This window comes from Rana temporaria, chromosome 6 (assembly GCF_905171775.1).
Source record: "Rana temporaria chromosome 6, aRanTem1.1, whole genome shotgun sequence".
NCBI classification, from domain to species: Eukaryota; Metazoa; Chordata; class Amphibia; order Anura; family Ranidae; genus Rana; species Rana temporaria.
This window is the reverse complement of record NC_053494.1, coordinates 178,032,987-178,056,276: the sequence shown is the minus strand read 5'-3', so window position 1 is coordinate 178,056,276 and position 23,290 is coordinate 178,032,987. Positions and strand designations below refer to the sequence as shown.

Below are 23,290 nucleotides of genomic sequence, written 5' to 3'. Positions count from 1 at the left end.
GGAAACAGGGATCCGCTTTGGACATTTAGGGTGTTTAGAAAAATAAACTTTCATAATAACCTCTGTACTGTTGCAGCAGTGTGATGCACGTCCACTCCTGGTGGCACTTATTGGGCAAAAACTCCAAAGCGGTGCCTCAGAAAGCAAAACAAGACACACTGCTGGATTCACGTAGGGCGGCGTATTTTTTAGCCGGCGTAGCGCATTGTCTTTACGCTACGCCGCCGTAAGTCAGAGAGGCAAGTGCTGTATTCACAAAGCACTTCCCTCTTAAGTTACGGCGGCGTAGCGTAAATGGGCCGGCGTAAGCGCGCCTAATTCAAATTGTGAAGAGGTGGGCATGTTTTATGTAAATAAACCATGATCCGACATGATTGACGTTTTTAACGAACGGCGCATGCGCCATCCGTGGACATATCCCAGTGTGCATTGCTCCAAAGTACGCCGCAAGGACATATTGGTTTCGACGTGAACGTAAATTACGTCCAGCCCCATTCACGGATGACTTACGTAAACGATGTAAAATTTTAAAAAATCGAAGCGGGAACGACAGCCATACTTAACATTGGCTAGGCCAGCTTTTTGTTCGACTAACTTTACGCCTTACGTAAACGGCATATCTTTACTGCGACGGGCAAGCGTACGTTCGTGAGTAGGCGTATCTCGCTGATTTACGCATTCTAAGCGTAAATCAGCGTTCACGCCCCTAGCGGCCGGCGGAACTAGACAGCTAAGATACGATGGCACAGGCAGTCGTATCATAGCTACATTTAAGTGTATCTCAATTTGAGAATACACTTAAATGTACGACGGCTTAGATTCAGAGTTACGACGGCGTATCTACTGATACGCCGGCTTAACTCTTTGTGAATCTAGCTATAAGAGAGGCTCTATCTGTTCCCTACTCTAAGTAAAAAAAAATCTTGCAGCTTATTGAAGGGATTTATTCTCTCTGCCTGTCACACTGACACCTGTCACAGAGACAGGAATTGAGGGGCAGTCTCCCCAACAGGGGCACAGACAGCAATAAAATCCTGATAAAGCTTCTAAGCAAAAAAGTGTTTGCTAGGATTTAACTGATAAAAGGTATTTATTTTTATTTTTAGTAGTCAAATAATTAACAGGTGTAATATATATATATTTTTTTCATTGGGACAGTATTGTCGAGTACATCCCTTTTACATTACAAGCTACTTAATACACATATGAAACATATTCATATTAAGAGTCCATATTCTCCAGTATACAAAATCTTTTCTCCAGAACTCTCCTTCCTAATTTGGTTAATAGAAAACACAGTACAAGTTTGACATTCATACATAAATAGTTTACTCTCCTAATTAGCAATATAATTTAGAATTAGTGGGCGAGAGATCTTCATAAATATCACCCACGCTTTCAGTCATGACTGAAAGCATGTCCATTTAACTGTGCTCCTAATTTATTTATTAATTCCTACAGTAGTTTTCCAAGTTATTTGCCTTGTGTGTTGCTTCTTTGGTTGTCCTAAGGATTCAAAATGGCTACAGTCCACCGGTCAACCATGGCACAAATGAATAGATTGTCTTTGATCACTGCAGATTAAAGCATTGCTTCAGATAATGACTCATATGGGTGTAGATGTGTCTGTTTGCCAAACCGCTTATTCCGTGGTCTTTGTCTGTATACCACTAAAAAAAGAAATAGAGAGTAATAATAATACACTATGTGGCAAAAAGTATGTGTACACACACCTTTCAATTTTGAGTTCAGGTGAACAATGCCAGGACCAGAAGGACATGGCTTGAGAAGTTTGGTGTTGAGGAACTCAAATAGCCTACACAAAACTCTGACTTCAACCCTGCTGAACAGCTTTGGCATAAACTGGAACTTTGATTGTGAGCTAGGTCTTCTCATCTAGCATCAGTACCTGACCCTACAAATGCTATTTAGGCTGACGGGGCACAACTTCCTGCAGACACTCTCCAAAATCTTGTGAAATACCCTCCCAGAACAGGGGAAGCTATTGTAGTTTAAAGGGGGGGGGGCAACTCCATAATAATGCCCATGGTTTTAGAATGGGATGTCCAACAAGTCACATAAATATAATGGTTAGGTATCCAAGAAGCTAAGGTCATGTATAATAACTGCATGAAGAGTGTGGTTTTACATTAAAAAGGTTTTATATGTTTCTGTAGTGTGAAGAGTGTTGCACCACTTTCAGGGTCTATACCTGTCATTTTGTCTGTGCCACAACCCACAGATTACCTTTAGGCTGGACTCACACTTACGTGCTAGAATTGCAGTGCATTTTTGAGATGCATTTTTGATGCACTTCACTTCATGATGCATTGCCTTATAACACAATGTGACTTTTGGCTAATGCATGCCAATGTACTGTATATACAGAATGTGAACTAGCACTATTGATAGCAATCCTCTGCATATGCAAATAAACATTAAAATGTAAAAAAAAATGCATACTGTAGATGTAAATGGTTACATAAAGACACATGCTTATAGCACTGTATAAATACTATAAAACATTTACCATGCTTTCAAAGTCTACTCCTGCATCTACAAGTGCCTTTGAGATGTGGGCTGCTTGCTGGAAGTGCACATTATCTGGAAAAGAAACAAAAAGATCAGTAAATTGATTACATCATGGTTTTGTATTGCTGGACAGGTAATTTTAGAAAAAAAAAGGGGTGTTTTTCGTCAGCAACCAATGTATTTTAAGCACTATTTTCTAATACTAGAAAACATAAAACTGAAATACAAGCCTGCAGAACTATGAAAACTATGGTAAAAATAAATTTGATACAAATATAGCATTAATACTGTCATACATGCAACATGAGTATTTGGAAATTCTTTCAAATCAGTGAACCAATGTGGTTTAACCCCTTTGTGCCGAGCTTATGCATATATGCGGCCTTGGCTTTAGGGGGTTATACCGGGAATGATGCCTGCAGCAGTACTGTTTTTTAGAGCGGGCGGTCGGCTTTCCAGGGATAACAACCAATGCGGCTAAAAGCTGCTCAGTTGTTATGCCGGAGGAGCGGGAGGGGACATCCCCCCTCCAACTGCCTTCTGCCGCTTTTACCGGGCCTTCCGTCCCACAGGGAGACCCAATCCGTGATCCGCCTCTTTCAACGTCCAGACTGGCATGAAGCCGGAAACTCCCGCCCTGACAGCTGTTATATACCTGAGGGCGGGGCCACCCGGTGACGTGTACTGGTGACCCCGCCCCCTCTGACAGCACAGGGAAACGCAGCGGGGCCAACCGGTGACATATAGAGGAAACCCCATGGCATCAGAGGGGGTGGGGTCACCCGTACATGTCACCAGCCCGCCCTCAGCTCTATAACAGCTGTCACGGCGGGAGTAGCGTCACTCGGTGGGCGCCTCCAATGGAGGCGGAACTGTTCACCCCGTTACTAATTCACATAGGGGGGAGCCAGGATATGGGGTTCCCCTTGTTAAAGGGGGCTCCCAAATTCCGATAAGCCTCTTGCCCGTAGACCCCCACAACCACAAGGGTTGTGGGGGTGAGGCTTTTGTTCCCATCAACAAGGGGACAAGGTGCTTTGGGGGTCACAGACCCTCAAAGCATCCTCCCCATGTTGAGGGCATGTAGCCTGGTACGGTTCAGGAGGGGGGCTTTCTCTCATTCCCCCTCTCTTCCTGTGGCCTGCCAAGTTGCGTGCTCGGATAAGGGTCTGGTATGAATTTTTGGGGGGACCCCTACACCATTTTTTTTTATTTTGGCACAGGGTTCCCCTTAAAATAAATACCAGACTTGAAGGGTCTGGTATGGAATTTGAGGGGTACCCCTACACCATTTAAAAAAAAAAATTGGCGCAGTTTTCCCCTTAATATCCATACCAGACCTGAAGGGCCACACAGTTTTAAATGACTTTATTTCCTTTAGAAATGTAATTTTGATGCAGGAACTGAACAAAAAATGCATTGATGCATGGCCCCTGGGGCAGGACCCAGGTCCCCAAACACTTTATGACAATACCATGCATATAAGCCTTTAAAATTAACACTTTTGATTTCTCCCATAGACTTTTAAAGGGTGTTCCACGGCTTTCGAATTTGCCACGAACACCGCAAATTATTCGCTATTCGGCGAACACCCGATGTTTGAGTTGAGCTTACGTTCGACACGAACATCGGGCTCATCCCTATATATTAAGTGGATTTTTTTCACCATCATATTTGGCCTATAATAGTCAAACACTATTTTTTTTCTATATGTACGTTGCACATTATAGAGAATGTACTAAATATTTGTTGATGTTTTTCATTTGGCTTATGCACATTTTGATTTATATCTTTACCTATATTGAATCACATTTACAAGTGCAGCACTTGTACTATATTTACTTCTACACAACGGTTTGTTAATTGTGGTGCTAGTAGCTTTGGTTCCCTGGACTAATAGCGCGGTATCTTTTGTAATAGAAACTGTTGTGAGAACTGTCTCAGTATTGACAATCTGACTAGACTAGAGGGAGTGTGTTTGGAAAGATTTGAATTATAAGGCTTCTTCCACACGGCTAGGTCATGTGCACAGCAGCTGCTGGTCAGTCTATATATACCAATGACAGGTCGACAGTGGTCTCTTCATGTAGCCACACCTACGGATGTCCGAGCCTAGACACAGCCAACTGCATCCAGGCAAGGATATTCTCAGGTAAACATGCGGTGTGTGGCTACATGTGATAAGCAGTTGCCACTGTCAGTCTGTCATTCATTTAAAGAGGCTGACTGGCCACTACTATTCACATGCCCTGTCATTCTACCGGCAAGAATCTGCCACTAGAACCCGCAGAATGCAGACAATTGGCTCTGTGAAGGTAGCCTAAATGTTTGAACAAAAGGTTCACAGACCAAAAGATTACCAATAAATGGAAGCAAGGTGAATTGTTAGAAAGTTTTCCACAAGTGTCCCCATGGAAATTTTCCCCTTTATTGTTGCTGTGGCAACAACCAGAGATGAGCTTGGGTTTGGTGTAAACTGGGTTTGACCAGCAATGACACCTAAAGTTTGGATGAACTTGGGGTTGAACCAACTTTGACATTGGTCAGCAGGGCAGAGTAAATCTGCCATAAAGGAAAGACAGACAGAAGTAAAACCCTTGCAGGGGTTCTATACCCTCACTGCTGTCCAAAACAAAAAACATGGCGTACACTTTCATTTTTAGTTCTGAATTAGGTGTAGCTTTAAAGCACCATTAAGCTACACCTGGGAGTAATAATTAAAGAACAATTGAAATAAAGCAGTTTCTTGCAAAGAAGAACTGAATTACTGTTCTCCTGCTGCTCCAATGAAGAGGAATCAACTTCTGGAGTCTGATGAGAAACCAGTATTTTCAAAAGTCTCCTGTGACCCCTGCAGTGATCAGCAGTTCCTCATGACAACCCTCTCATCCTAACCTAAAACAATAGTGATGTGGATTGGAGGAACCATTGAGCACTTAATGGTAACATAGGAGATCAACATTTCTGGAAGTTTCGGTTTCCCAGCAGATATTGGGGAGAATTCCTCTTCAGAGTGGCATTCAGTGGCACCGAAAGTAGGAGAGGTAAATACATGAACTCTTATTTAGAGGAGCGTGCCTTATTTCAATAGTATAATTGGCTACAGGGTAGCTGTAAAGCAATAGATATCACTCTCATTGATCTCTGTAGTCATCACTATTGGACTGAAGGTGAAGGTTGCTTTAGGGCCCTACAGGTTTTAAGAAGGCTTTAAATTTTTTTAGAAAATACCTACTGAAACTGATGTTCTTCAGAATAACATTTGCAAGTTAAGATTTCATAATACCTGTGTGTATTTGGCCCTATGCGTGCAGAAACATGGGGTTATAGAAGAGGCCCCATAGTCTGTTGGAGTTAGGTCACAGAGAAGGTACTTTAACCATAGACGCCCAAATCTCTTTGATGTGCTGATAAATCCTTTTCATTAGCAAAAACAGTTAACACTGAACATGTGGTAGAATCTCAGTAGCAGAAGATTTCGATTCATATGATATAATTACACAGCTAATAATTTACATTTGTAGACAATTAGTGTTGTTCTGTCTCGGTCATCACAATACAACATTTGGCCATCAAGTTTTTGTTTTGTCAGTTTTGATGCTGGAAATCTGTCATGGGTAGTAGAAGCCTAATTAGAGGAGACTCACCATCTGCTGTGCCGTGGATGAGGAGGTATCCAACATCCTTAAACATCGCTGCTTTAGCCATGACCGTCGAATTCTGCAGAAAAAAAAGAAAAGTTCATTAGTTTTTGGTTTAGCTAGTAAAAATACGGAACAGTGTAAAACAAACTGAATTTTATCGCTCACTGATCTAGTGAGAATTATAGTATACCACTGGATAGAAAAAGGTATTGACCATTTTCTCACAATCTTCCTTCAAAAAAATTAAACTTTAAAATGTATTTTTATCTGTAAAGATGCTCTTACCTCTTCACTTATGGATCCTTAGCTATCATAAGAAAGATTATTAATGGGAAAAGGTTTGTATTTCCAGACAGCACATGATCAGAAGTAAACTTTTTCATCTTTAGCCTTTTTCCAAAGCAGATTTAAAAGTGGTTGGTGAATTTGGGTTCAACACAGGCAGTTTTTATTTTAAGCACTGACTAATGCAGTTTGTAGGGCTTAATGACTGTGACCGTGTTAGGATCCTAGATTTCGCAAGTATTATTTCAGTTACTGTTCAGAATACAATATTTGTACAAGTATCTCTTTATAGTGGAATAGTGTACCACAACTCCAGTGTCTGTCAGATCTTTCTGGAGGGATCGTGCAGTCAAACGTGGGTTTTGAATTGCTTTTCTCACAATCCTGCGAGCTGTTCTGTCTGAAAATTTTCTTGGTCTTCCAGATCTTGCTTTAACTTCCACTGTTCCTGATGACGGCCATTTCTTAATTACATTCCGAACAGAGGTTATAGACATCTGAAAACGCTTTGCTATATTCTTATCGCCTTCTTCAGCTTTGTGAGCGTCAACTATTTTCAGTTTCAGTTTTCTAGACAACTGCTTAGAAGAACCCATGGTGCTGATTGTTGGGGCAAGGTCAGATGAGTCTGGGCATTTAAATTCTTTGAGATTGACATCACCTGGTCTTCCCAGACAATGATTGAGAACAATCCATGACACTGGCAGGTCTCAGCTTTGCAAAGGGGGCAGTGCATGCTATAAATTCTGCAGGGTGGCCAAACTTTGCAGACGCCATTTTTTTGTTTTCTGTAATTTTCAAAGTGTAAATGATGGAAATAAAATCTAACTTTTTTGACATATTATAAGAATGTCTAATCTGTAATTTGATGCCTTTTGGAGATTTTTCCATCTTTCCTTGGCTTCGTTATGCACATTAATACAAATTTTTACCTGGGGTGACTAAACTTTCGATCCCCACTGTGTATTTTATATATATATATATATATATATATATATATATATATATATATATATATATATATATATATATATATATATATATATATATATATATATATATATATATATATATATATATATATATATATATATATATAACACACACACACACTTTTTTATTTTTGAGGTGGGGGAGAGGGGGGAATCTTGGGTGAGTTCCCACACTTTTTTTCCCAGGACTTGACCCCTGTGAATACCTAGAACACGGGACTTTTGGCGGTATGAATCAAAAGGTTGGGCTATAACACAAGCTGTTTGTAAACAGTGAGAATGGATAGGCGTGAAGGCCCCGACCAAAATCACTCTGGCAGACCCCAGGCTTGAATAGACTCCAAATAGCAGGTAGCCAATTGGCCAAACATTGGAGAAGAGGTAACCACCTCAGCACTGACTTACAGAGAGGTAGTCCTATCAGTGGGTATGATGGTGTCTTATCCGTCGCAACAAGAACAGCCAGGGGGGAAACCAGAGAGCGGAGAGGGATATGCACAGGCGCCGCAATCTCCTATTTGGAGTCTATTCAAGCCTAGGGTCTGCCAGAGGGATTTCGATCAGGGCCTTCACGCCTATCCATTTTCACTGTTTACCAACAGCTTGTGTTGTAGCCCACCTTTTGATTTCTACACTCAACAAGCACCTACCACATGCCCAGGAGGCTGGTTAGGTAAAAAGCGTTGTACATTCCTTACCCCATTATCAGTGGTTGGATCAACTCTTTGAGATTCGATTAATCAACTCCTATGCTCCTGATGAAGCGCCTTGTACGCAAAACATGTCGAGAGTAAAAGCAAGATCTATTATTATGCATATCGGATTCAGCTTCAAACACACGGTCGATCCATCCGATGAGAATGGTCCGACGGACCGTTTTCATCGGTTCACCGCTGAAGCAGACTGATGGTCTGATGTGCGTACACACCATCAGTTCAAAAACTGATCGGGTCAGAACGCGGTGATGTAAAACACATGACGTGCTGAAAAAAATGAAGTTCAATGCTTCCAAGCATGCGTCGACTTGATTCTGAGCATGCGCGGGTTTTGAACCGATGCTTTTGTGTACTAACCATCGGTTTTGACCGATGGTCAGCCATCCTTCGGTTCGATTTTAAAGCAAGTTCTAAAACTTTGGTCTGAAGGACAAAAGTCCGATGGGCCGTGCACACGGTCGGTTTGGACCGATGAAACTGGACTTCGGTCCGGTTTCATCAGTTTGGACCGGTCGTGTGTACGCGGCCTGAGAGTTTTATATATACCTTTCTGATGCTATGCGTTCCTATGTTATGAATGTATCTGCATAAGTATAAACCCTTCTCCTATTTGGTGTTAGATGAACTAATATCATATGCTCACACTGTCTTATGAAATTGTGTATACAAGTTTCTATCTATGCGTTTTCTATAAATAAATATTTATAGATCTTTTACATTAACTACCTGTACCGCAAAAAAAAAATGTATTAGTCCATTAATTTCCATTGTCACTTTATCGGGACGTTGGTACACTAAAATACGGTAGGTGCATTCACAGTGATTCGTGGCCCTGTGTTTTTATGCAAGTTCGGCAAGACCCATTTAAATAACTAGAACACACCCAAGTCCACCAATTCTCTATGCTTGTTGTTTACATCATACGGAGGAGTCTGTGGGAGATTGACACAAGGCTAAAGATCCTAAACGGCAGTAAAAAGAAAAAACACAAAATAACCAATGTTTGCTAATACAGGATATCATACCTCATAACTCTCCAGGTTATCCTCTGGTGTAGGCAGGCTCATGTATCTCTCTGTATAAATACTATCTGTAGTTTATAGAAAGCAATATATTACTGTTTATGACTAGATCTATACTTTATACAGTATATGAACACATAGAACAATGGTCTAGCCAGATACATACATACAGTGCCTTGAAAAGGTATTCATACCCCTTGAATTTTTCCACATTTTGTCATGTTAAAACCTAAAACATAAATGTATTTTTTTTTGGAGTTTGATCGACCAACACAAAGTGGCACATAATTGTGAAGTGGAAGGAAAATGATAAAATTGTAATTGTAATTTTTATTTACAATCAAATAAATATCCAAAAAGTGTGGCGTGCATTTGTCCCCCGGAGTCAATACTTTGTAGAACCACCTTTCACTGCAATTACAGCTGCAAGTGATTTTGGGGGTGTCTCTACCAGCTTTACACATCTGGAGAGTGACATTTTTGCCCATTCTTTGCAAAAAAGCTCAAGCTTTGTCAGATTGGATGGAGAGCGTCTGAACAGCAATTTTCAGTTTTCAAGCCACAGATTCTCAATTAAATTTAGGATTGGACTTTGACTGGGCAGTTCTAACACATGAATATGCTTACTGCGAGCCAGGTCTTCTTGTCCAACATCAGTGCCTGACCTCACAAATGCTCTTCTGGAAGAATGGTCAACCATCCCCGTAGACACACTCCTAAACATTGTGAACAGCTTTCCCAGAAGAGTTGTTTTAGCAGGAAAGGATGGGCCAACTCAATCAACTCTACAAACTAAGACTGGGATGCCATTAAAAAGTTCATGTTTGTGGTAGGGCAGGTGTTCCAATACTTTTGATAATATAGATTATATTGCTTGCTTCCTGATAAACTGAAGCATATTGTATATAGTAGGTCAGATAATGAAGAAGATTAAAAAGTGACAAATGATCCAATATAACTTCATACGATTAACCACTTGACCACTGGGCACTTAAACCCACTTAATAACCAGACCAATTTTCAGCTTTCGGTGCTCTCACATTTTGAATGACAATTACTCAGTCATAAAACACTGTACCCAAATTAAGTTTGTGTCCTTTTTTTCACACAAATAGAGCTTTCTTTTGGTGATATTTGATCACCTCTGCGGTTTTTATTTTTTTCGCTATAATTGAAAAAGAGAACGAAAATTTTGTAAAAAAAATAATTTTTCTTCATTTCTATTATAAAATTTTGCAAAAAAAATGTTTTTCTTCATAATAGGTGCCACTGGTGGGCACAGGTGGCACTGATAGGCACTGGTTTGGCACTGGTGTGGCACTGATGGGGCAGAGATGGCACAGATGTGGCACTGCTGGACACTATTGGGCACTAAAACTTCATGTCCAGCAGATGAATGGCTCACACATAAGGAATTTCCCCTACTCGGCTCTGTGTCTGGCTCACTTCCACAATCATTAACGCAGCACATAGGGAGCTGTGTGTACATTTGTGATCACGCCATCATTGGGTAAAGAACCGCATTCATTGGCCCTTTACCGCGATCCTTGTTGCTGCAGGTCCCGTGGACCTGCAAGCACAGATGATCGTGTGTGCGGGCCCGAGGGGGCGCGCGGGAACGATTCTCTGGGAGGACATCCATGGACTTCCTCCCAGAGTTAAGGAACCGCCTTGTAGCCATAATCCGGCTATGGGGCGGTGATTAAGTGGTTAAATAGCAAATCCAAGGAACCTTCAGATCGTATTCCAACTTGTGTGGGACCTTTAACCAGTTCCCGACCACCGCATGTACATATACGTCCACAATATGGCACGTACAGGCACATGGGCGTATAGGTACGTCCTCGCCTATTAGCGGGTGGGGGGTCCGATCGGGACCCCCCCGCTACATGCGGCGGTCGGGTCCGCTCGGGGAGCGATCCGGGACCACGGCGCGGCTATTTGTTTATAGCCGCTCCGTCGCGATCGCTCCCCGGAGCTGAAGAACGAGGAGAGCCGTGTGTAAACACGGCTTCCCCGTCCTTCACTATGGCGGCGCATTGATCGCGTCATTCCCTTTATAGGGAAGACACGATCGATGACGTCATTCCTACAGCCACACCCCCAACCAGTTGTAAACACATACTAGGTGCACCCTAACTCCTACAGCGCCACCTGTGGTTAACTCCCAAACTGCAACTGTCATTTTCACAATAAAGAATGCAATTTAAATGCATTTTTTGCTGTGAAAATGACAATGGTCCCAAAAATGTGTCAAAATTGTCCGAAGTGTCCGCCATAATGTCGCAGTCACGAAAAAAATTGCTGATCGCCGCCATTAGTAGTAAAAAAAATAAAAAAAATAAAAATGCAATAAAACTATCCCCTATTTTGTAAACACTATAAATTTTGCGCAAACCAATCGATAAACGCTTATTGCGATTTTTTTTACTAAAAATAGGTAGAAGAATACGTATCGGCCTAAACTGAGGAAAAAAAATGTTTTTATATATGTTTTTGGGGGATATTTATTACAGCAAAAAGTCAAAATTGTCGCTCTATTTTTGTTTATAGCGCAAAAACTAAAAACCGCAGATGTGATCAAATACCACCAAAAGAAAGCTCTATTTGTGGGGAAAAAAGGACGCCAATTTTGTTTGGGAGCCACGTCGCACGACCGCGCAATTGTCTGTTAAAGCGACGCAGTCCCGAACTGTAAAAACACCTTGGGTCTTTAGGCTGCATATTGGTCCGGGGCTTAAGTGGTTAAAGGAATCACGCTCATTCCAGGGGTAAACTATAATTTCCACTCTTCAAATTACAATTTTACAAATTGATAAACCTGGATTATTTTCATCGTCTTCCCTCTAAGCCCATTTGAAGTTCCTGGCAGCTCCTCGGTGTTCTGGGCTCTCCTTCCCACTGGCATTATCTGTTCTCGAAGCTCTAGTGCTGCAGAGAGATTCTCTATGTACAGAAACCCTCTAATGTCTATTGGGACTCTTAGACCAGCTTTTCAAAATAAATGTATTTGAGGTCTTCTCCTAAATTTTTTCAAATATGACAAGAGCATGTACGGTAAATGATTTTTAGCCATTTATAAAACTTTCAGTGAGTCTTTGCACATCTAGAATGTATTCAGGTGGAATCAATTAAAAGTTCAAGTGGGATTTAAGAAGGGTATAACCTTACTATCAGTAGTAATTTATCTAATATTCATCCAAAGATTAATAACAGCTTTTAGTAGCTATACCCTTAAAAATTCAATTTTTAAATCAAAAAGAGCTGGCAACTCGGATGCTCTTGAATAAAAGTTATTTATTGGTTACATGGTTACATGGGTATATGCTAAAATCTGACCCGTTTCAGCTAAGAAACATTCATCAAATATACCCTTAAAAATGCAGTTTTGCTTTAAAAAAATACTACATCATTGTGTCACATACCATAGTAAAACCAGCTTGAGACCGGGGCTACTGCAATTCCACACTTAAACACACCACTTCCACTGCCAAGCACCATAGAAGTTACATAACCTCCGTATGACTGAAAAGACACATATACAGTACACACAGTTTAAAATGATTATCATCAATTATACATACTTTTTGCTGTTGATGGAAAAAGATTCTGAAAATTGGTGTGATGCATAATTCTATTAAAGTTTATCTATAACTTTTTTTTTTAAGCTCTGCACTGAATGGGGCAATGTTAGAACCCCTGTCACGTTTTACTGCCACCTGGGGCTCCGGTTGAGAGATTCCTCCTCACATTCTGTCCTGTGGACAGACATTTCACCCAGCAGAAATGAAGGAATCCCCCCACTGGAACTTCCGATTACAGAAAAACCTCACTGGAGTTTAATTCTTCCCCACTATGTAGATACACTTAAAGCAGTACTGGCCTTGGCTTTATTTTCCAGCAGAGGAGTCTGGATCGCAACAAACAAAGGTAAGTAGTAGGCACAGAGGCAGCAAGTATTACAGTCCAAAAAAGTCACTGAATAGTCCACATACTAGGGCAGCTTATCAAAGAGCGTACCTCACTCTGTAGTAATAGGAAGAAAAAGTGAAAAACAGGAAAGGGCCACTAAGTGTAGAAGATCGTAAAATGTTTATTTGCCCCCATAATAGGCTACTTACATAATAAAAGATGTAAACAAGCTCATCTAATTTATGGTGGTGCTGGGTGGCTATGTTCGTCATCCGTCTAGGATGCTGCAGCAGCGGGGGGAAAGCCTGCTGGTGTCAGGAGCTGGAGGAGGAAGTCCGCTGGGGGAACCCAGTGTCCAGGTGGAATCCAGTGTCCAGGTGGAATGCAGTGTGGCGGGGACGGCTCGGGCGGTGCTGACATCACAAGCCCCAGGATTTACGGTTGACGGAAATGGGTGTTGCCATGGGGGCCAAATGTGCCCCGAGCCTGGCCAATATTTTTATGGCCAAGTGGGAGGAGGATGTCATCCATTCCAAGGATATACCTCAGGTAGCCCTTTGGGCAAGGTATATTGATGACATCCTCCTCCTATGGGATGGCCCATTTGCTGGTTTGGAGGAGTTTGAGTGGTTTAAACCAAAATCAGAGAGGAATACAACTCAAATTTGAAGCTAGCCAGTCTGAAATTCATTACTTGGATCTCAAAATCCAGATTAGAAATTACCAATTTACTACCTCTTCCTTTTTCAAGGTAACAGACAGGAATTCCTTTATCCCAGTGAGCAGTTGTCATCATAGTTCCTGGCTTAGGGCTGTTCCCAAAAGCCAGTACCTGAGGCTCCGTAGGAATTGTTCGGATCCTCGGGAGTTCCTGGAGAAATCAGAGTCGTTTTTTGGAAAAGGGCTATGAGAGGGAGTTCCTCAAAGATACTTTGGAGTCTGTTAAGGCCACAGAGAGGGAGGACTTATTGATTGAAAGAGGACCCCAGGATCGTGATCAGTTTCCTTTGGGTGTTCCCTTCATCACATCTTATTCTATTCAACACAAGGGTATTAAACAACTGATAAACACTGGCATATAGCCACAAACGATACTGTTCTGAAAAATATTTTACCGGAGAAGCTGAGGGTCATATTTAAGGGGGTGACATCCTTACGTGACCGTATAGCACCGAACGTCCTGAACCCCCCGGTTAGTACCAGGGGCTTCTTTGACCAATTTACTGGTTTCTATCAGTGTAGACAATGTAGGGTGTGTTCCCTTAACTTCTGTACCAGTAAAAGGACTACAGTTTTCAAGTCTACGGCCACCCAAAAACAACATAACATAAAACCCTTTATTACCTGTGCCACTGTGGGGGTAGTCTACATGCTGCAGTGCCCTTGTGGCCTGCAGTATGTGGGCCGGACTAAACAGCCCTTACAGGTACGTTTAAATGAGCACATTACCAATATCATCACAGGATTTAAAAATCATTCAGTATCTAAACATAATCTCACAGTACACAATCGGGATCCGTCTAATACCCTGTTTTTGGGGATAGATAAGTTTAAGCCTAATTGGAGGGGGAGTTCTCTGGTGAGGGAGATATCTAAGCTAGAAATGGCTTGGATTCATCATTTAAAGACCTACACCCCCTACGGCTTAAACATTGACACCAATGTAAATGTATTTATAAATAATGCTTGATTTAACAAACTGTTTTTGTGTTAACCGTTGTGTCATGCAAGGATGGGCTTTAATATGGGCTTTTTGTTTACACAATTTCTGTATTCAAATATAATTTTTTAATGATGAAGTAAATTTCTGTAATCAAAAATGAATTTTTTTACGTATTAGTAACACTGAAGAAAATTACGTGTATATATAAAAATAGTTTTCACTTTTTTCACTCTTTTCTTTTTTTCTTAGGGGTAATACCCTTCACTTTTTTGGATATATTTTTAATATATATTTATTTTCACATATTGGCCAGTGTTTTGGGTTATGCCGTGACTGGCCTCATCATAGGCACTTTATAACCTATATTAATGGCTTATTATATTTTTGTATAAAGTACTGTATGGTTATACATTCACCATTGGCACATCAGTAGTTGTTTTTAACTTAATATTTTTTTGGCATCGGGTTTGGATGTCCCATCCCATGGATAGAGTATCATATTCTGTATTGGGTAACTTATACAAATATAAAGAATTAATTTCCACTAGGGGTCGCTATTTGTAAGCGCGGTATCTGGCAAGATTTGCTGCGGCTTAGAAACAAAACATTTTTGGTCGTATAATTCACCTGGAAAAGATCCTTGTTAGGATTATGTTCCGGTTAAGGATTATTTTTGTATCTTTATTTTATTTTATTTTTTAATATTGTCCCATTGGATGCATTGGGTAAGATAACCAACTTTTAATGGCGAGCTGTTCTGGTGCTGTTATGAGCTGGATCGGCTTTTCTTTTTCCCATAGTTAATATGGCGTTTCTTGTTGCCATTTCCTTGCATGTCAGAACGACGTTTGGCTATTTAATGCGGTGAATCAGTGTATTGCCTATCCCCATTGAAAACGTCTGCGTATGACGAAACGCGTCTGGGACGGCGTACACTGACGTCACCGCACTCGATGTGAAGGAGGAAGGGCTCCTATAGTGCTGGCCGGCATTTATTTTACATGCTTTTTAACGATCTACGTTTGTAAGTACATTTCCTTTGTTTTATTAAATTGGTATACGGAATTATGCTATGGTCCGTTTCTTCTTTATACCCATGACCCCTGATTGCATGTATGTAAGAGTATAACATCCTCGTCATCGGGAGCAATATTGCTGGGGTTCATGTGATCCAATGTTCCAGCCTGTGGACAGAGACTACTTTGTTTAATGCTATATAAGCTTGTCTTTCTGGTAAGCGGCTTTCTATGTGGTGGTGGTGGTCTCCTCACGAAAGTCAAGTTCACAGTGGTGTTGTTTATCTTGATTATGGACATTAATGTGATTCAATCCACACATTTGGGACATTAATCAATTTATTATATTTGTATTTATTCATTTATATTTGAAGTTACATAAGTAATCAATATTTTACATTTACCTAGCTTTCGGTTGCTAGCTAGGATTTGCTGGTGCAGTTTTTTTCTGTTTTATTCTTGTTTGTGTTTATCCCACTGAATTGCAGCCTTCTGGTTTTTACAGATCTTATTTTGACATCTAGATAGGTTGATTAGCGCAGTATTTTTTTTGTATTAAAGTTGACGTGTTTCAGAGCATGTGCCATGTTACATTAGAGCATGCACACTCCTTTTTTAAGTTCATTGAAAGCTTGAAAATGGAGTACACATGCTCTTACGTAGCAAGACACATGCTCCAGAATGGGTGAACATTGAATCCTGGAACTTGTGACGTCAGCACCGCCCAAGCCACCCCCCCCCCTACGCTGCAATCCACCTGGACAACTTTGTCTAGCAGGAGAAGAGACACTTTTTTTTCTCTGCTGTTTAACTTTCACTTACAGGTCCCCTCCCCAGCTTAACCCTATAACAGGACAGTCAAAGGAACAGCAGTACACATATGGGTTCATCTTTATCCCTCTCTCTTCCTATCAGCATGCTCTTTGCACCTCAACACCCCTCCTTATGCTGCTTCTTTGTCTTCCTCTTTGAACTCTGTTGTACAGGAACAGCAAGAGGTTTAAACCATTAAGGTATTTAACTACTTGCATTTGAAAAATGTATTTAACAACATATTAAAGTGCAAAAAGGGAGAGTATAGCCTCAGTTAAGACTGGTAAATAATATTGGGGGTAATCCACAAAGATCCGGCGTAACGTAAATTTTCCCATTTAAGTTACACTGCCTTAAAATTTCTACCTAAGTGCCCGATCCACAAAGCACTTACCTAGAAATTTTTGGCTGTGTAACTTAAATTCCGCCGGCGCAAGGCGTTCCTCTTTTCATGGGGGCGATTCCCATTTAAATTAGGCGCGCTCCCGCGCCGGCCGTACTGCGCATGCTCATGACGTCATTTTCCCGATGTGCATAGCGCGAAATTACGTTACGCCGAGCTTTGTGGATCGCGACGGGTCAATAAAGTTGCGTCGGGAAAAAAAAAAGATACAGCGAAAAAAAAAAAATTCAAAACAAAAAAAAAATCGCGTCGCTGGACAGAAGGGTCTGCTTTTACATGGTGTAAACAGTTTACACTTTGTAAAAGCAGCCCTAATTTTGCGTTTGCAAACTAAAACTTACGGAGAAAAAACGAAGCTGAAAAGCTTAGTGGATCTCCGTAAGTGCTAATTTGCATACCCGAGGCGGCATTTCGACACGAAATGCCCCCAGCGGCGGATGCGGTACTGCATCCTAAGATCGGGCAGTGTAAGTCCCTTACACATGTCGGATCTTCTGCCTAACTCTGGAAAACTGATTCTGTGGATCAGTTCCATAGTTAGAAACAGGGATACGACGGCGTAACAGCAGTTACGCCGGCGTATCCCTTTTGAGGATCTGGCCCTATATGTCTTATTTTTTCAACATATTAAAGTGGTAGCAAACCGCAAAAAAATCTAACAAAATGGAGCCCTTCAGGATAATAGCACAAGGTGCTAGTATGCATCGCATACTAGCACATTATGAAAGACTTACCACACCGGCATGCGGTCACCATTGCAGAGGCTTCCATCTTCTCCCAGTCTTTCTTCAAGGTTTGTGGGCTTCAGCTGTTTGACTGGCCAAGCAGCGATGATGTCACTCCCACGCATGCACGTGGGAGTCATGGGCGCGACACGGCTCGCTCTCAATGGCCGGCATGCTGTCCATTGAGAGCGCAGTGCGCATAAACCAGTGACTGCTACAGTAGTAAATATCTTTACAGCCACTTTAATGAATACTGAGCTGCTATAATTGGTGCCATTTCTATATTTATTTCTGACGATTGGTAATAGTAATATTTATTATCACCTAAATTAATAATAAAAGTAAGAAACGTAATGTAGTACTTACCCATCCCCAAATAGCCATCCTGGTTTCATCAACATACCCCAAGGATGCAAAGTGCCTGAATGAGAAAAACATGTGATTATTATACAATGAAAGACTCCCAAGTCCTCCATAGTCAAAATACACTATATTGTCAAAGGTATTGGGACCCCTGCCTTTACACGCACATGAACTTTAATGGCATCCCAGTGTTAGTCCGAAGGGTTTTCAATATTGAGTTGGCCCACCCTTTGCAGCTATAACAGCTTCAACTCTTCTGGGAGGGCTGTCCTTAGGGTTTAGGAGTGTATCTATGGGAATGTTTGACTATCCTTTCTTGACTAACCTTCCAAAAGTGCATTTGTGAGGTCAGGCACTGATGTTGGACGAGAAGGCCTGGCTCACAGTCTCTGCTCTAATTCATACCGGAGATGTTGTATCGAGTTGAGGTCAGGACTCTGTGCAGGCCAGTCAACCAACCCAAACTCACTCATCCATATCCTTATGGACCTTGCGTTGTGCCCTGGTGCACAGTCATGTTTGAATAGGCAGGGGCCATCCCCAAACTGTACCCACAATGTTGGGAGCATGAAATTGTCCAAAATGTCTTGGTATGCTGATGCCTTAAGACTCCTTCACTGGAACCAAGGTTAATTTCCAACCCCTGAAAAACAACCCCACACCATAATCCCCCTTCACCAAATGATTTGGACCAGTGCACAAAGCAAGGTCCATAAAGACATGGATGAGCGAGTTTGGGGTGAAGCACCTGACCTCAACCTAATAGCACACCTTTGGGATGAATTCGAGCGGATACAGAGAGCCAGGCCTTCTTGTCCAACATCAGTGCCTGGCCTCACAAATGCTCTTCTGGAAGAATGGTCAAACATTCCCATAGAAACACTACTAAACCTTGTGGACAGCCTTCCCAGAACAGTTGAAGCTGTTATAGCTGCAAAGGGCCAACTTAATTGAACCCTACGGACTAGGACGCCATTAAAGTACACGTGCATGTAAAAGCAGGCATCCCAGTACTTTTGACAATAAAGTTATACAATTACCAGAAGAGGCATTTTTCCTTCAAATTTGCTACCAACCGATATCAATCACGTACTACCCAACATTTCATTAGGCATTGCTTATGGTAAACTGGCTTCTACGTAAATTTTATAAGACTGCTATTGGTGTTTGTTCAGTTTGTAGCAACGTGCCTATGCGGCAATAAAGGGATTGTCCACATTCATAAAAAAATGGAATACCCATTCAATGTCCAGGAAAGAGCCACGTCCCCTGATGGCACTACTAATATGGCAGCCTGGAAAACTCAGAAGTAGTTGACTTTTCTCATCTGTGAAGAAAACTGGCACAACTTTAGCCTCACCCACCAACGGAATTCTAAAGAAAGACAAGCAAAGACATCTACTTCTGAGCACCTTGGCTGTAGAAGTGTGCTCTAAAAAGCTGATTGATGGTTTCCAAAGAAGAAGGTGGATATTACTTCCCAGTGAAATAAATGTTGCCACTTTTTTGGCAAATGTAGGAAAAAAATCTTCATGATAAATCTTTTTTGAAAGTAAAGACTTATTAGCATTTTAATTAGATACGGCTACATAACTTAAATTAGATAAGGCTACATAACTGCATGTTAACCAGCTTACTGAATAAGCCTGATAGCAACTACCGGTATGTGTCAGTGCCAACTTACCTGCCAGCTGAAATTTGGTCTTCAACCTCTACTGTCCCCAGCTTCCTGTATATCTCGTGCATGATTTTATCACCTTGATATCCACTCCCTCGACCATCAAAACTGGCCACAATAATCTTCTCAGTGCTGGCCAAGTACGTAGCCCAGTTTAGCCTGAAATACTGGTCAACTTTCTGGCTGCAGGGTCCAGCATAACTGTCAACATTAATGCATTCTTTAGTACATATTTATATGATAAGCTAGAAATCAAGAGTCTTTGCATTAAAGAAAGCATTCAGAAATAGATAAACATAAAAACAAATCAATACAACTACAACTATGACAACAGATATCTTCTGAAAGATATGAAAAAATGTATCCAAAATCCTGTAATCCAAAGACCTATATTTTTTGTATACTTACACATCAATTAATAAAGGATATTTCTTGGATCTGTCAAAGTGAGGAGGTAAGATCATCTGATACCACAAATCTAAAACAAAGACATGATGGGTCGCTGTTTAGTAAAACAAATAAAGTTCTGTGGGCACTATTCTCAAAATGTATGCATTATTTGCCATAGTGATTGCTTGTATCAAGCCATGTGACTTGTTAGCAGCTCTCATTAGCTATAATTATTAGATGGAATTTACAAGACTCATTACAACTACTCATTTTCTTGAAGGTAATTATATTCATTATATATATACTGTATATATATATATATATATATATACACACACACACACACACTGTATCTATATATATATATATATATATATATATATATATATATATATATATATATATATATATATATATATATATATATATTGTGACAGGATGTCAGGTAAATCTGTGGGTGTTGTCACAGACGGGAGATACATTTCTGCCTTGTTTAGACAATATACCAATTATTATCAGGTGTTGGCTGCAGAAGCAGCCAGAACAGAAAGATTTAAGGGCGTTGAAACACTTCAGCTGTTCAAAATTAGGCAATTAAGGCCTATATAAGTAATCCGGCGGATTACTACTGATTGCTGCATCCTGAGACTTTTTGAGTGAAGGAGAGCAGTGAACAGAAATACTTCTGAAGAGGTGAGGTGCTGTTGATTTTTCTGTGTGATAAAAATCAAAAATACTATTTGTTTTTCTGCTGTAGGACCAGCAGTGTCGGCCCAGCAGTAGGCTGTGCCAGACTCCATAGATAGGTTCCTGTGGGGTGAAGGTAGACGCCCCTAGTGGCCAGGGTTTATTTTATGTTTGATTTTGTTTATGCCGTTTGGATGCTTGCACTTGTTTCCAGCAAGATGGAAGAATAAACCAAATTCTTTGTTTTCAACCGTCTTCGGCTGTTTCTCTGTATCGTTCCGTGTGTAGTGAACCCATCCAGGGGGTCACACACGCAGCTACCGAGCTAATCCCTTACACAATATATATTGGGACAGATTGGGGTAGGGAATTCCAAAGGATGGGTGAGGCTCGGGAGAAATCCTAAAGGCAAGCATGGGAGGAGATGACAAGGGAACTAGAGAGCAGGAGGTCTTGGGAGGAACAATGAGAATAATTGGTTAATATTTTGAGACTAGCTTAGTGATGTAGCTGGGGGCCAAGATGTGGATGGCTTTGTAGGTTGTTAGTATTTTAAATTTAATTTGTTGGGTGAGTGGCAGCTAATGAAGGTATTGGCAGAGAGGGGTAGCAGATGCTAAACGGTTTGTTGGGTGGATATTACAAACGACACAGGGGTAAACGACATAGGAAATTCAAGGTCCTGTGGAATCGCCACCAGACTGAGAAATCGACAGAGACTATAACGCAGAATGTGGTACACAGAAACTGAAATGTGTGTATTGAATAATGTCACGTACACACGACCGTTTTTCGGGTTGTAAAAAATGAAGTTTTTAGGGGTCTAGAAAAAACAACGTTTTTTTTCAACTCGATTATTAAAACGGCCTTGCCTACACACGATCGTGAAAAAAATGCTTGAGCAAAGCGCGGTGACGTACAACACGTACGACGGCACTATAAAGGGGAAGTTCCATGTGGATGGCGCCACCCTTTGGGCTGCTTTAGCTGATTTTGTGTTAGTAAAAGACAATTTGCGCTTTTCAGTCTGTCACAGCGTGATGAATGTGCTTACTCCATTACGAACGCTAGTTTTACCAGAACGAGCGATCCCGTCTCATAACTTGACGTCAAAAATGACAACGTTAAAAACTACGTGAAAAATTAGAGCATGTTCAAAATTTTTAATGCCCATTTTTCGTGTGTACGCGGCATAAGAGCTTGGGCTTTGCCCTAAGGAACGTATGAATGACTTTACATTGAGACAGGATATGTACCGATTCTATAGGCATATCAGACAAAAGGCATTTTTCTCCACTAGACCTGTAGTGCAGCAGACTAATGTGTTACCATTATCTGTTAAATGCTTTGATTTAAGGATTAAAAATCAAACTGTACCGCCTACATCATGTTCAGCGGTTGAGGTTGTGTTAATAAATAAGGTTGATAGCAATATTACATTTTTCTTGGAAGATCATTCGAGTATTGACCATAGCTGAATTGGATGCAGTATCCTCCTTGTCGGCTCGGCGTGAGATTGTTACCAAGCCGGCTGACAAGGGGGGTGCTATAGTAATAATGGACACAAAGAAATATGAGGACGAAATTTTAAAACAGTATGCTCCTGAACTCCAGTCTGTTTTTTTGGATAAAGACCAGAATAAAACATGTGGTAACACAGGCAGCTAGATTATTGACAATGACGATGAACCATCTGATTACACCTGTAATCTATATTTTGCCAAAAATCCACAAGGGCCTTATCAACCCCCCAGGTCGCCCGATTGTGTCTGGGATAGAATCGGTCACAACTCCCTTTGCTAAGTATCTGGATAAGTGCTTGACATCATTAGTGCTTCAGACTAGATTTTATATACGAGACACAGGACATTTTTTCAATAAAATCAGGGACTTTGTAGTTGTGCCGGCTCCATCCTTGTCACACGGGACATATCTAGCCTATACATGGTCATTCCTCACAAGTTGGGTATTAAAGCACTACTAACTCGATCCCGACTATATGATAGCTCACACATTACTTTTTTTTTTTAATTACTAGAGATTGTGCTTGAAGAGAATTACTGTACTTTTAATTTAAAGAGACCCACTTCCTTCAATTAAGGGGAGCAGCTCCAACGTCGCACCGCCATATGTGAACACATTTATAGACATGATTAACAATAAAACATTTTCCATGGACCACTGTAGCGGGTGATTTAGATTTATAGACGACGTGTTCACAGTATGGACAGGTGACGTTGGAGCCTTATTTCTGTTTAATGACTATTTAAACTATGAAATATAAAATTCAGTTCTTCAAAAATGTTGTTTCTAGACACCATGTTAAGTATAGAGGGACAGAACATTGTTAGTGACCTGTAGATTGAATCCACAGATCGCAACCAATTGTTACACTTTAGGAGTTTCCTTCCTCACTGTGTTTTTAACCACTTAAGCCCCGGACCAATAT

The 23,290-nt window shown here is 40.9% G+C and overlaps 1 protein-coding gene across 2 annotated transcripts in view; it reads right to left on the bottom strand.

The window, feature by feature from the left end:
- Positions 1-1,144: 1,144 nt before the first annotated feature.
- LOC120944071 (dipeptidyl peptidase 4-like) overlaps positions 1,145-23,290 on the bottom strand; it is a 156,344-nt gene continuing 134,198 nt past the window's right edge. For both annotated transcript variants that reach the window (XM_040357863.1, XM_040357862.1), the window contains 8 exons: positions 20,173-20,242; positions 19,771-19,965; positions 18,090-18,144; positions 12,617-12,716; positions 9,195-9,259; positions 6,180-6,252; positions 2,531-2,604; positions 1,145-1,670 (listed from right to left, as the gene is read on the bottom strand). In XM_040357863.1, coding sequence (XP_040213797.1) covers positions 1,572-1,670; positions 2,531-2,604; positions 6,180-6,252; positions 9,195-9,259; positions 12,617-12,716; positions 18,090-18,144; positions 19,771-19,965; positions 20,173-20,242 — 731 coding nt within the window. In that variant the 3' untranslated portion in view covers positions 1,145-1,571. The remainder of the gene's footprint in view (positions 1,671-2,530; positions 2,605-6,179; positions 6,253-9,194; positions 9,260-12,616; positions 12,717-18,089; positions 18,145-19,770; positions 19,966-20,172; positions 20,243-23,290) is intronic.